General features: G+C 34.0%; 2 protein-coding genes across 8 annotated transcripts; both read right to left on the bottom strand.

Annotated features, from left to right (window-relative positions):
* Positions 1 to 4,834: 4,834 nt before the first annotated feature.
* Positions 4,835 to 7,236, bottom strand: LOC136219025 (putative FBD-associated F-box protein At5g56440). 6 transcript variants are annotated; one of them, XM_066006218.1, is made up of 5 exons: positions 7,063 to 7,236; positions 6,570 to 6,668; positions 5,764 to 5,840; positions 5,509 to 5,664; positions 4,835 to 5,415 (listed from the first exon to the last, which is right to left on the bottom strand). In XM_066006218.1, exons 1-5 carry the CDS (start codon positions 7,121 to 7,123, stop codon positions 5,053 to 5,055), a joined length of 756 nt encoding a protein of 251 aa, XP_065862290.1. In that variant the 5' UTR covers positions 7,124 to 7,236; the 3' UTR covers positions 4,835 to 5,052. The 6 variants fall into 6 exon arrangements, with proteins under 6 accessions (XP_065862290.1, XP_065862291.1, XP_065862288.1 ...); XM_066006219.1 differs by having other exon boundaries at positions 7,067 to 7,216; XM_066006216.1 differs by having other exon boundaries at positions 5,764 to 6,668.
* A 1,882-nt stretch (positions 7,237 to 9,118) lies between these two features.
* LOC136219024 (F-box/FBD/LRR-repeat protein At4g00160-like) lies at positions 9,119 to 11,568 on the bottom strand. Of its 2 annotated transcripts, XM_066006215.1 has the most exons (5): positions 11,381 to 11,566; positions 10,628 to 10,978; positions 10,065 to 10,141; positions 9,800 to 9,964; positions 9,119 to 9,727 (listed from the first exon to the last, which is right to left on the bottom strand). In XM_066006215.1, the coding sequence occupies exons 2-5, from the start codon at positions 10,971 to 10,973 to the stop codon at positions 9,377 to 9,379; spliced, it is 939 nt and encodes a 312-aa protein (XP_065862287.1). In that variant the 5' UTR covers positions 10,974 to 10,978; positions 11,381 to 11,566; the 3' UTR covers positions 9,119 to 9,376. The 2 variants fall into 2 exon arrangements, with proteins under 2 accessions (XP_065862287.1, XP_065862286.1); XM_066006214.1 differs by having other exon boundaries at positions 10,065 to 10,978; positions 11,381 to 11,568.
* Between the last annotated feature and the right edge of the window lie 2,082 nt (positions 11,569 to 13,650).

Genomic DNA, 13,650 nt, shown 5'->3' with positions numbered 1-13,650 from the left:
TAGGATTTAATGAACAAATGAAAGAATTAGATATTATAGCCGAAAACATGAGATTAATACTTAACAAGACAATCTTTCGATTACCCATAATTTATCAAGAAAATAATATGAAACAGCATATATTATTGGCCTAATGCATACCCAACCCCCTAAAGTTGTCCGTTTTATTCATTTAACCCCCTCATCTTACGGCACAACCCTTTAATCCCCTAAACTCCATAAAAATGGTATTTCCCACCCCCTTAACTTGTCCATTTATCCCCCAACTCATAAAATGTTCTATTTACCCCCTTAACTTCATAAAAGTGGTATTTTTCACCCCTTACAATCCGTTATCGAAGCCTAAATTGATAACTTTTTTTAAACGTTAAACCTATATTTATGTTTTCCATAAAAGTGGAACCTAAATTGATACTTCCTCAAAAATCATAGGCCCATTTCGGTACATTATCCCTACATATAATGTATTTAACTTGTTTATATTAATGTTCTTGTTATTTGTATTTTTTATTCGTTCTTTCTCCATTCAACTTTTTTTACTACTATAAAGGGATAAGAAATACCATTTTTATAAAATTAAGATGGTAAATAGGACCATAAGTGGTGAGAAATACCACTTTTATGGAGTTAAGGGGGTAAATAGGATATTCGATGAGTTGAGAAGGGATAAAATGATAAATTTGGACAAGTTAAGAGGGTGAGAAATACAATTTTTATGGAGTTTAGGGGGTTAAAGGGTTGTCCCGTAAGGTGAGGGGGTTAAATGAACAAAACGGACAACTTTAGGGGGCTGGGTATGCATTAGGCCTATATTATTAGGAAATAATTTCCTTGATTTCTTTAAAGTCCAACTAATCAAACCTGAAACCATCAGTCTTTTAACTCCTTGTAATAAATGGATTATCCTTAAGCGAGTCCTACCTTTATATCCACTCACAATACATAATATCAAAACAAACAGAGATAATAATTTAGAACTTTTAAAACAGAAATATTTAGACCATTTAAAGATTAACTTTGGAGAAAACCCTATAACGTTGTGGGAAAAAGAAAAGATATATGCTAAGATAGAACTCATAAACCCTAATGATGTTGTTCGCACCAGACCAATAAGATATAGTCCTGATGATCAAAAGGAATTTGAAATACAAATAAAAGAATTATTAGACTTAAAATTAATTCAAGAAAGTAAAAGCCCTCATAGTAGCCCAGCATTCTTAGTAAGAAAACATAGCGAACAAAAGAGAGGCAAAGCAAGAATGGTAATAGATTATCGAGAACTAAATAAGAAAACGATTTTTGATGGATACTTTTTACCTTATAAGAGAAATTTAATTAATAGATTATCAGGAAAAAAGTGGTTTAGTAAATTTGATTGTAAAAGTGGCTTTTGGCAAATTAAGCTTACTAAAGAATCAAGACCATTAACAGCATTTAGTGCACCACAAGGACATTATGAATGGATTGTGTTACCTTTTGGTTTGAAAAATGCACCCCAGATATTTCAACGAAGAATGGATACGATATTTAGAAAATTAAATGAATTTTGTGTAGTTTATGTCGATGATATATTAATCTACAGTAATAATATAGCAGATCATTTACAACACCTAGATGCATTTATAAAAACAGTAAGACAACATGGAATCCTTTTATCTGAAAAGAAATCAGAAATCTTTAAAAATAAAATAGAATATTTAGGATATATAATAGATAGTGAAGGATTACAACTACAAGATCATATTGTAACTAGGATCGAAAATTTTAAAGAAAAATTAGATACTAAGAAAGAAGTCCAACAATTTCTAGGAATAATAAATTATGCATCAGATTATATAAAAGACTTACCAAAATTACGACAACCCTTGCAAGAGCTAATTAAGAAACATAAAGTATTTGAATGGACGACAACTCATACTGATACTCTAAGAAAAATAAAAGAAGCAGTGAAAGTTCTCCCAAAATTAAGACTACCGAAAGATAATGATCAATTAGAATTATATACAGATGCTAGTGATATCGGGTGGGGAGCAGTACTCATCGCATATAGAAAAAAAGATATAGACAAAGAAACTCCTTTAATATGTGGATATAGATCAGGAACTTGGAAACCCTCAGAGAAAAATTATCATATCAATGAAAAAGAATTACTAGCTGTTAAAAATGGAATTAAAGGGTTTAGGTATCATTTGTTACCCATAGAATTTATCATAAGAACAGATAATACACAAGTAGGAGCATTTATCAGAAATAAAATAGATCCCCTACCAGAACTGAACAAAAGAAGGTATTGGCAAAGTTTTTTCAATTGCTATAATTTTGTTGTTAAGCCTATCTCTGGAAAACGAAATATCTTAGCTGATTTTTTAAGCAGGAATGAAGATAATGATCCAGCGAATATCAGAAATCAGAAATCAGAACCGCCAGATGCTGGCAATGATCAGAAATCATGAGAACTTTCTGGACAATCTTGAGGAAGAACTCAAGAAACTCCAGTCTCAGAACAATCAGAATATAAGAACCATGACTCCTAGATCATCTTATGAGTTGTTAGGAGATCTTCATAAGAAGCCAATTGAGATGCCAACTTCATCAAGTGGACTTTCAGGAGCCACCACCTTGAACCATTCTAAGCTGATTAATCAAAACTCATCAGAAATCACAACCTCCTAGGTTATACAATTCCCTCCAGAAATGACAGAAGCATATAAGAATATCATGAAATTTTTTACATATAAGAAGAGTCAAACCGTATATAGAACCATTAAGATGACCAAATACCCTAGGTATATATGCTCAGAAGACTGCAGTCCAGATGTTGTTCAGAAACTATTTCGATATGGATTTCTGGACAAAGTCATGACTGATGAGAGCCTTACTAGTGTTTCAAAACTCCCATCTATCATACCCAGATCCATTGACGAACTTGGATTACGATTTGGAAGAGGAATATTTTGTGTTCAAATTTTTGATGCTGCTATGGACTTAGAAGGGAAACCAATAATAATTGCTCAGATCTTTAAGACTGGTAGAAACACTAAGATTGATGTAGATAATTCTGACCATCAATGGGACATTCCATGCAAATTAGAAAATTTTAAATCTTGGTTAGGAGAAAAACGAGCACATGGAATCCATACGATCAAATGTAGACTCGAAGACTATATTAGAAATAAAAAGGTGGCTATAATAGCCAGATCGAATCATGGAGAAGTTGAAGAAATGATAACTATGAACTATTTAATGGAAATGGGTGATGAAACGAGTCAACAAATATTGATAGAAATGCATACGAAATTGATGGATAAGAAATATAAACATAGTTCAGATACATTGGCCCATTATGAATCCATATATGGTCCAAGAAAATCATGTTTAATTAGAATTGAGCCCATAAGACCTGAGCCCATGAATATTGACTCCATAAGGCCCAAAGAAGAAGCCCATCCAGGAAAAGAGGAGGATCCATTTGTTTAGAAAATGAGATAAAAATGTATAAGAAAAATAAGAAATATAAGAACGAGGTGTCAATACCTAAAGAAAAGGTGGCAATAAGATCAACACGTGGCAAGACATGAAGATATGAAGAGACATGTGTCTAAAGAAGAAGCATGAGGTGGAAACATTAGAGATAAGTGGCAAGATGTAAAGCTTGAGGTGGAAGAGCAAAATAAGAAGCATTCGACACGTGTAACCTAAAAGTTTGTACTTTTAACTTTTGTAATGATGTAATCTCCTTTTTTGTAATTTCACCTTTGATCTTCTACCTATATAAGGAGAAGACATATGATGTATAAGAAATAACTTGCTTTGAGCAATAAAAGCTTTCTTTCTCTCTATATCCATGACTTTCTAAACTTCCCCTTTTAGCATCCATAGTTGTTAACTACTTAAGTTTAACTTCCGTATAGCATATTAGTTTAAAAAGATCCAGAGTTATAAAGCAACAATAGTTAGCCTTCAGACGAATCCAAGAGGTGTGTAGAGATGCTGGAACACAGCCATAACCCATGATGATGATGAGAGGGTGTCAGGCAGAGTTCAGAAGTCTCCACTGAGGATTGCTTTGAAAGGTATACTAGAGTTCCTCTATAACTCTTGTTCTAATTAAATTAATTTGTTATCATTAGTTACACTTAAAGGTTTAATATATTATGGATGTTAAATTTCATTTAACAATGTTTACTTCAGCGGTCTTTTGACTTTCTACCCTTTTTAGGGTCATAAGAGCGATCCTGCACACATTGCACGCATCAGAAAAAACACATCAGAAAAAAACGGTCCACACGCCAAAGATTCAAACCCCTATTTATGTATACATGGATGGAGAGCCTTGCCCACATAAATGTACAAAGATACCTTGCACGGATCCTTTCTTCAAGAACAATGTGTAAAAATGAATATGTTTATCAGCAACATTATGTTTCACTGCCTTTGGGCTTAATTTCGTCCCCGGTTTATCTATTGCAATTGTTGCTGTAATGTCACTCACCAACGTTTTTCTTACTGCTTAATCCTGTTTAAGAGAGGAAAAAACATTAAACAAGCCTGGCAATGAAATCCGTACAAGCTGTGTACTCCATTTACATGTGCACGCAGTATGAACTATTATCTCCTTACTAGATATAAGTCTTGCAGGAAATTGATTGCAATTCCTGCTACTGCAGATGGAAGTGGCACGCGCATTATAGATTCGGAGACATTCTTAACTCATCTCACTCAAGCTGCTTATCGGAGCGTGATGGATGCATTTAAAGACTATTTCGATGGACATGGATTTCTATGAAGTTCCAAGCTTCCTTGGTTGACATTTCATTTAGATGGGGCTGATCCATTGTGGAACCAGAATTAGTAATTACAGAATCATAATAATGTAATCAGTAAAACTGATAGAGATGATAAACATATTATAGGCACACAAAATAAAACAACAGACAGTAATATCACACAATATCTAAAACAGAGCTGCTAAAGATCACTTCTTATTAAGGCAGATCACTTCTTCTTAAGGCAGCAGATTTATCAAAATTAGGCCTTTCTTTGCACACAACTTCAATCGGTGAAAATAACTTCACATGAGCTAGAACTTCTTTTAAAGCTCATAACTTCACCAGTGCTACAATTTCTTCTCATGCTCAACACTTCAGATATAACCTTATCTTGTTTCACTTTCTCCTCCATTGCTCGATTCATTACTGGATGCTTACTAAGAACAAATCTGTGGATTATCATTTTCTCCAATACTTCCCCACACTCTAGAAAATACTCCACAACATCTAGTTCCTCTGGGAAACCCACAAATTCAAAAATTTCAATTGTCTTAAGATGCATGCTCAAACTTCCAGGCACAGATTCTGGCCGTTGCCAATTGAAGTGGTTGAAATCATCTTCATCCAAGGTAAGCGTTACAAGTCCCTAAGCAGCACAATGATCAAAATTTCATTTATTACAAAGTCAAAGAGACTATAAATGTGAAAGAAAACAAAAATAATCTATATCACAACTTACTTCAGGAAAGGTAAGAACTTGTAGATTTGGCGAGGAGTCGAGTAAGTTAGGCAACACTTTCCAATCATATGGTGATGGCCATTCAACAAGAAGCTTTAATGTCTTGAGATTTTTGAATATAGGTATCGCTGGATCATCAATAATATCTTGGAGACTCTATAAATTGAGAAACATAAATTCCAAGATTATCTATTATGACATTGCATAGGAAAAAATGAATCACTTGATGCAATGAAAGTTATTTCCAAAATATACCATATCAGTTGCTGTCAGAATTAAACATTCAACTTGAGAGATTGCATTGAGTAGGTAAATATCAACACCTATAAGTTCTGCATGAACTAAAGAAGATGTGAAGTTGACAAAATAACTTGGTGCATCATCATTACCTATCTCAAGGTGCTCCAGGCGTGGAGTATTAATCTTAGTCTGAATAGTATTACAGTAAATGCACAATCTTTTTAATGAAGGTACAGAAATATTCAAAATTTGCAAACAACCATTCAATCTTCGAATAACTAAATCTTCAAGGACCGGGCAACTAGAAAGGAGTCTTTCGAAGGAATCATCATCCACAAACATGGTCATTAGAATTCGAAGGAGTTTAAGGCATGGAAAACAAACATATGTAGGTAGGTCAATGACAAAATTTCCAGAAATTGTCAGATCCACTAAAGTATTGTTGGAAAAAAACCTCCAAGGTAGTTGATAATACCAGCAGTTCAGAAAGCAGCCGCGAAGAGTTAATTGTTGGACGTTGCAAGTAATCACAGCGAAAATCCAGGTGTAGAGACTAGAGGTAACATATTTGCTGTGAAATGACATATCACATGTTCGTATATTCGATCCACCATGGTAAAAAAGGACCCTATCCACGTAGTCCTGGAAGGACCTCATCTTAATTGTGCGATCATTTTCATTTGCATTTTTATATCTATAATCAAGTAGCCAACGATCGGAAAAATCAAGATCAGATGTTAATGTCCAAAGATGTTCCCATCTTTTGGACAAAATAGTGGTGGACACAGCTTGTTTTGTTGGGAGATAGGAAAGTATTTTACCGAGAACTTCATCAGGCAACTTGCTGATCCTATCTATAATATCAACACATTCAAAACACCTCCTGTCTTTAGGAACCGGCAAGTTCATATCCATAATTTCTACAAATGAACAGAACAAACACCAACATCATCAGGAAAACTAAAAAGAGAATAAAACATAGACTTGAATGCCATTAGTATTATGAGACTTATAATCATGTTTGTGGATGATGATTCTAATGGAAATAGAGGCATGAAATTCAAAGAGAAACATCGATTACATTTAAGCATTCTGATTCAATTCAATTACAGTTCTACTGCTCTGGCTTCAATCATGACAAAATTACACAAGCAGGCATCATTTATCAAGAATGAAAGCTTTAATTAAGAAAAAGAAGACAAGTAATTCGTCCAAAATAGAACAGAATAACTAGATTTGTGAAGATGAGGCCATTTTTCATATTTCCCCAAAATAAAAGGAAAAAGAAGAGTAGAATTGGAGTTAGGGTTTTACCTGCCTTGATTATGTGATTGTAATGGAAGAATAAGAATGATTTTCTCCAAATTACTTTCATGGATTTCGTGCCTCACCTACCATTACCATTTCAAGCTCATACTTTCTGCATTTTCAACTATCTTTCCCCTTTTCTTCCACTTTCTCCTGCATCGAGAAAAGGATTAATTTGACACTTTTATTTGGACTAAAAGCTTTAAAATGGTCCCTAAGGTTGACGGGAATGATCAATTTAATACAAATTAGTACAAATATAATTAATTTTAATTCTTAAAATTTAGCTAATTCCTAAAAAAATGAGTAGGAGTGCAAGTTAAATCTGTTACTTCCAACTTATTTTTCTAAATTTAATATTAAAAAAATAGAGTGTAAAAATCCCTTCAACATTGAAATCTAACAAAAAAAAAAATAATAATAATTTACTCTTGTCTTATAAATATTATAGCTTTAATGTTTAAATTGGACCAATTTTACCACTAACTATAAGATATTTTACGCAGTCATGAATCTCGATATCTTCACTTCACTTATGTGTTACGTTATCAATAATCATTAACAGATCAAAAACATGTGAAGAAAAAATTAAAAAGTTTTAAAAAATATATTTTAACGAGATTCCATATTATAAGAGTCTTTGATAATTCTTTTGATTATCAATGTTATCAATATCGTCTATCAATATATGTAACTAGACAATATTTAAAATGGATCTCATAAACTGTTACGCAGTCAAGTTTTTACTAATTTCATTACCGAAAATACTAAATTAATATTTTTAAAATTGTTCTATACGAGATTTCATAGTATGAAAGTCTTGAATATTTTTTTTCAATATTAATACGATTAAATCTCTCTAGCAATATATATAATGAAACAATATTTTTTTTTTTAAAAAAAAAACTAAACAATATTTAGAAATTCATCTCCTAAATGATCACATAGTCGAGTTTTTACTAAGTTTATCACCGAAAATACTATTTTCGTTGCTATAGTTACAATAGGTAAAATAAAAGCTAATCTCATTTTCTTCACATCCTCGTTCTCACTCTACATTTGTAGTTTTTGGTTCAAGAACAACATAATTATTAAATTCTACCATTTCTATACAATTAGGTTTAGAATTTCTGATATACTATAAACTAAGAGTGAAATCAAATTCTCATACATTTAATTATTTAGTACAACATATAATAATTTCTCTTTATATAATACACGAGTCTAAATTTAATTAGGAATCTACAACTACAATTTAGGAGTCTAGTCTAAATTGGAATATACAATTCAAACAATATAGGAAAATTGGCTATTATCCTATTTAGAATTATTTACATTATTACTCTCCTTCAAGTTGATTGGATGGTCACCAGATATTCTACTTACAATCCTACTCTGGGGTCACGAATTGTTAGGTTGCATCTCAACAATTGAAACCGCCCTTTGGCCAACAGTTTGGTGAAAATATCAACTATTTCATCATTAGTGGAAATATACCGAACAAAACAACGTTTGGATAATACTTTATCATAAACAAAAATAAAAGGCATAATACATCCATAGCCCCCCAAGTTGTCTAAAAACTGTAATTCACCTTCTAAATTTCAAAACTTTACAACTAACCCCATCAATTTGCTTACTTTGATTTTGGAAAATCGATTTAGGAGACAAGTAGACATCGCTATTATTATCACACTATAACAAAGTTAGAGACCGCAACAAAAAATCAATCTTGGATGCAGCTAAAGCGAGTGCACGATACTCGAAAACCAAAATATGTTCCAGAAAGTCTGTATATTGATAAATTTTTCCATCATCATAATTCTCACTCGAATCTGCCTTAAAAAATAATGTAACTATCGAATATTAATGCACATAGAAGAGATTCTACTGCAGATGGAAGTGGCACGCGCATTATAGATTCGGAGACATTCTTAACTCATCTCACTCAAGCTGCTGATCGGAGCGTGATGGATGCATTTAACGATTATTTTGATGGACATGGATTTCTATAGAGTTGCAAGCTTCCTTGGTTGACATTTCATTTAGATGGGGCTGATTCCATTGTGGAACCAGAATTAGTTTTCATGTTTGTCAAGACAATGATAATAATGTAATCAGTAAAATTGATAGAGATGATAAAACATAATATAGACACAAAAAAAAAAAAAAAAAAAAAAAACAAGAAGACAGTCATATCACACAAGATATAAAACAGAGCTGCTAAAGATCCCAACTCATATCAATCTTTTACAAGTGCAAACCACTTCTTCTTAAGGCAGCAGATTTATCAAAATTAAGCCTTTCTTTGCGCACAACTTCAATCGGTGAAAATAACTTCACATGAGCTAGAACTTCTTTTAAAGCTCATAACTTCACCAGTGCTACAATTTCTTCTCAAGCTCAACAGTTCAGACATAACCTTATCCCGTTTCACTTTCTTCTTCATTATTGTACTTTTACTAAGAACAAATCTGTGGATTATCATTTTCTCCAATACTTTCCCACACTCAAGCAAATATTCCACAATCTGTAGTTCCTCTGGGAAACCCACAAATTCAAAAATTTCAATTGTCTTCAGATGCATGCTCAAACATTCAGGCACAGATTCTGGCCGTTGCCAATCGAAGTGGTTGAAATCATCTCGATAAAGGGTAAGACTTACAAGTCCCTAAGCACCACAATAATCAAAACTTCATTTATTACGAAGCCAAATAGATTACAAATGTGAAAGGAAACTTACTTGACAAAAGATAAGAACTCGTAGATTTGGTGAGGAGTCAAGTAAATTAGGCAACACTTTCCAATCATTTGCTGGTGTTCGCCATCCAACACTGTCACGAAGCTCCATTGTCTTAAGATTTTTGAATATAGGCAAGGCTGAATCACGAATAATGTTTTGGAGACTCTGTAAATTGACAAACATAAATTCCAAGATTATCTATTTAGGCATTGCATAGAAAAAAAGATGAATCACTTCATGCAATAAAAGATATTTCCAAACATACCATCTCGCTTGCTGTCAGACTTAAATATTCAACTTGAGAGATTGCATTGAGTAGGTAAATATCAACGCCTTCAACATCTGCATGAACTAAAGATGATGTAAAGTTGACAAAATATCTACTTCGTGCATCAATCTCAAGGTACTCCAGGCATGGGGTATTAATCGTAGTCTGAAGACAACTAGAAGTTCCAGAGTCAACCATCAATCTTTTCAATGAAGGTACAGAAATATTCATTATTTCCAGGTCATCCTTCAATCTGAAAATAGTTAATTCTTCAAGGACCGGACAACTGGAAAAGAGTCTTGCCGTGGAAGCATCATCCACAAATACAGGAAACTGAATAAAAAGGATTTTAAGGCATGGAAAACAAACATATGTAGGCAAGTCAAGTACAAGATTTCCACTAATGCTCAATTCAACGAGAGTATTGTTGGAAAAAAACATCCAAGGCAAATGAGAATAAGTGTTGGACGTGCTTCTACAGCAGTCAAGAGATAATTTTTGGACGTTGCAAGTTATTAGAGCACAAATCAAAGCATAGAAACTAGGGGCAGCATATTTACTGTGAAAATCCAAACGGCATTTTCCTATATCTGATCCACCATGGTAAAAGATGACCCTATCCACGTATCTCTGGAAGGACCTCATCTTAATCATGTAATCGTTATCATTTTTATTTTCAGCTTCATCATCAAGTAGCCCAAAATCACAAAAATCAAGATCAGAGGTTAATGTCCAAAGATATTCCCATCTTTTGGACAAAACAGAGGTGGCAACCGCTCTTTTTGTTCGGAGATAGGAAAGTATTTTGCCAAGAATTTCATCAGGCAACTTGCTGATCCTGTCTTCTATAATATCAAGAGATTCAGAACACCGCTGATCTTTAGTTACCGGCAAGTTTATATCCATAATTTCTGCAAACGAACAGAGCAAAAGAAAATCCACCACCAATGTTAGCACCAAAACTAAAAAGAGAACAAAACAGGCACTTTAATGCCATTAGTCTCAAATTCTGAACAACCAGTTAACAAAGCAATGGAAACGGAGGCATGAAATTGAAAGAGAAACAAGTCCTGTCAATTCATCTTTTGTTAGTGCTCTAACTTCAATCATCGCTAATCATTTATCAAGATCTAAAGCTTTAATTAGGGAAAAAAAAATCATAAGTAATTCCTCTAAAACGGAATAGAATAACTAGAGTTATCAGTCATCAAGAAGAGAAGCTGAAAATTGAAAGCTTGAGTGAGGGAGTGAGTGATTAGGAGGTAAAAGCTTTGGGAGGATGAAATTAGAATTAGGGATAGGGTTTTACCAACCTTAATGCGAAAGGGACTGAGATTGTATATCGTTTGTTGAACCACCCTTAACGGAGTATTACAGAGGCGTCGCCGATAGATGGATGAGCAAGCAGAATCGATCAAATGTGGAGAGGATTGGCTGCCAGTGTGAACTTCATACACTACTGTACTGTACTGCTTTTGTGTCAATCTGCAATCCAATTTAAATTCATCTCAATTGTTTTTACTTTCACAAACAACTTTCATTTTTATGGGCAATTTTTTACATTTCCATCAACCTGATATATATGTATTAATTAAAGGGTGTTGTTAAACCCAGCCCCAATTTCCTACCTCTAGTCCCGTAAAAGGACGAAAGTACCCTTTGAAAGTTTGAGGTAAAAAATGGGAAAAAAAGACCTCTCCCGGCACGCGGGCGTCAGGTAATCACGCCTCACCACAGGGTGAGGCGTGATTACCTCACGCCCGCGTGCCGAAATCCAAAAAAAAAAAATATTAGATGATTGTGAAAAACACGAATTATCCATTTTGAAATCCAATTTACGGCATTTTAACTCGGAGTACCCGTTAACAAATAAAATTTAACAGCATCAAAATTAAAATAAAAATTAATAAGCATAAAAATTAATAAACATAAAAGAGTGTATAAAATCAAACGTGTTAAAATGTAAAGTTCTACTAAAATAAGTTAGTTTGCCCGACGCCACGCGTCCATAAACTCATCCATCTCCCTCTTAATGAGTGGAGCATCCTCGTCGGCTAACCCACTGCAAAAAAAAAAAAAATATATTAAAAAATAAACACATATAAACTAAAAATAAATAATAATATTAAATAATAATAAACTTACATATTCGCTGTTGGCGCGAGCAAACTGGACCGGTCGAGCCTGTGGTGCATGAAGAAGATGAGGATGCGAATATCGCATATACCAGTCCATGTAAGCAGGATCACAGGCTGTAGAATCGTATCCAACTGGCTGGCATCTCCTCCGATCAATGCCCCGAGCCGATGGAAATTTCTGCCAGGTATACTCAACTGTGACAGAGGAATGCGCGAGCTTGTACGATAAAGACTTCCATGGTCGTACAGCTTTATCAGGTCTAATACGCTCAGCTGGGATAGACTGAGTATATCCGACCTGTCGCAGCGCTCGATCGGGCATATACGGCTCGACGATGTCTCTACACCGTATTCAACCGGCGTAGGACACTCGAAGCCGATCATCATCGGGGACAGGACCATAAGGCAACCACGTCACCTGGAAAAAAATATTACTCAATAATAAGTAATAATATACTATAAATAATACTTAAATTAATTATAAAATTTTATAAAATACCTCTGTTGCCGTTATACGGTCCAGCTGCCCGCGTATGGTATCTAAAATATTTTTTTAAAAATCTAAATAATTAATCTAAAATATTTTTAATCTTAAAAATTAAGTTAAAATAATTTTTTTTACAAAAATAACGCACGGGCGTGTGCAAATCACGCCCGGACCAATGGTCAGGCGTATGAAGATTACGCCCGAACAATGGTCCGGGCGTATGCAATTCACGCCCGACCTATGGATCGGGCGTATGAAGATTACGCCCGACCAATGGTTAGGGCGTGTGGCTGTCACGCCCGAACCATTGGTCGGGCGTAATCTTCATACGCCTGAACCGCAGGTCGGGCGTGTTCGGCATACGCCCCACTTGCGATTCCGGCGATGTTTTAAAATCCCCCACAGATCGAAAACAAAGCCAAAATCAACGAAATAAAAAGGTAAATCTTACCAATTTCGCTTTCCCTTTACGCCCTCTGTCACCATCCATGATTTGGTTTAAAAATTAGTCTGGATTTGATCGAAGAGCGTTTAGGGTTCTTGAGAGGTTTTGGGTTTTTCAATTTTTGTGCAAAGGGTAGTTCGGTCAATTCCCAAGGCTAGAGGTAGGAATATGTGGCTAGGTATAGCAATTCACTAATTAAAAGTAGGGTAAATTTCAAATAAAACCCACGTAATTTCACTAATTTTCAGATAAACGACTGTGATTTACTTTTTATCAAAATGAGGATTGAGATTTCGCACTTTTAATAAAACAAAAAAACTTTTTGGATTAATGCTATTAAAATAATTTTTAACGACCTGAAAATGAAAATTTTCAAGAATTAAAGTTGTTGAATGTCATATTTGCTATGGAATTACATTTTCGATTTTCGACAATCATCTTTTTAGAACTTTCTCTCTCTAAACATTAACTTTATCTCTTTTTACCAAACATCATCTAAATAATCTCAAAATA

The sequence above is a fragment of the Euphorbia lathyris genome, chromosome 2 (genome assembly GCF_963576675.1).
Source record: "Euphorbia lathyris chromosome 2, ddEupLath1.1, whole genome shotgun sequence".
In the NCBI taxonomy this organism is placed as follows: Eukaryota; Viridiplantae; Streptophyta; class Magnoliopsida; order Malpighiales; family Euphorbiaceae; genus Euphorbia; species Euphorbia lathyris.
The sequence above is the reverse complement of the archived record's forward strand: the minus strand, read 5'-3'. Positions and strand labels throughout refer to the sequence as shown.

Bases quoted from the DNA above. Each gene is read 5' to 3' on its own strand.
- LOC136219025 (XM_066006216.1), bottom strand. From the start codon at position 7,123: ATGAAAGTAATTTGGAGAAAATCATTCTTATTCTTCCATTACAATCAC. The intron at 6,669-7,062 runs GTAAAACCCTAA...GTTCATTTGTAG, and splicing joins CAATCACATAATCAAGGCAG to AAATTATGGATATGAACTTG. The intron at 5,665-5,763 runs GTATATTTTGGA...CTCAATTTATAG, and splicing joins TTCTGACAGCAACTGATATG to AGTCTCCAAGATATTATTGA.
- LOC136219024 (XM_066006214.1), bottom strand. From the start codon at position 10,973: ATGGATATAAACTTGCCGGTAACTAAAGATCAGCGGTGTTCTGAATCT. The intron at 9,965-10,064 runs GTATGTTTGGAA...GTCAATTTACAG, and splicing joins GTCTGACAGCAAGCGAGATG to AGTCTCCAAAACATTATTCG. The intron at 9,728-9,799 runs GTAAGTTTCCTT...TGTGGTGCTTAG, and splicing joins GAGTTCTTATCTTTTGTCAA to GGACTTGTAAGTCTTACCCT.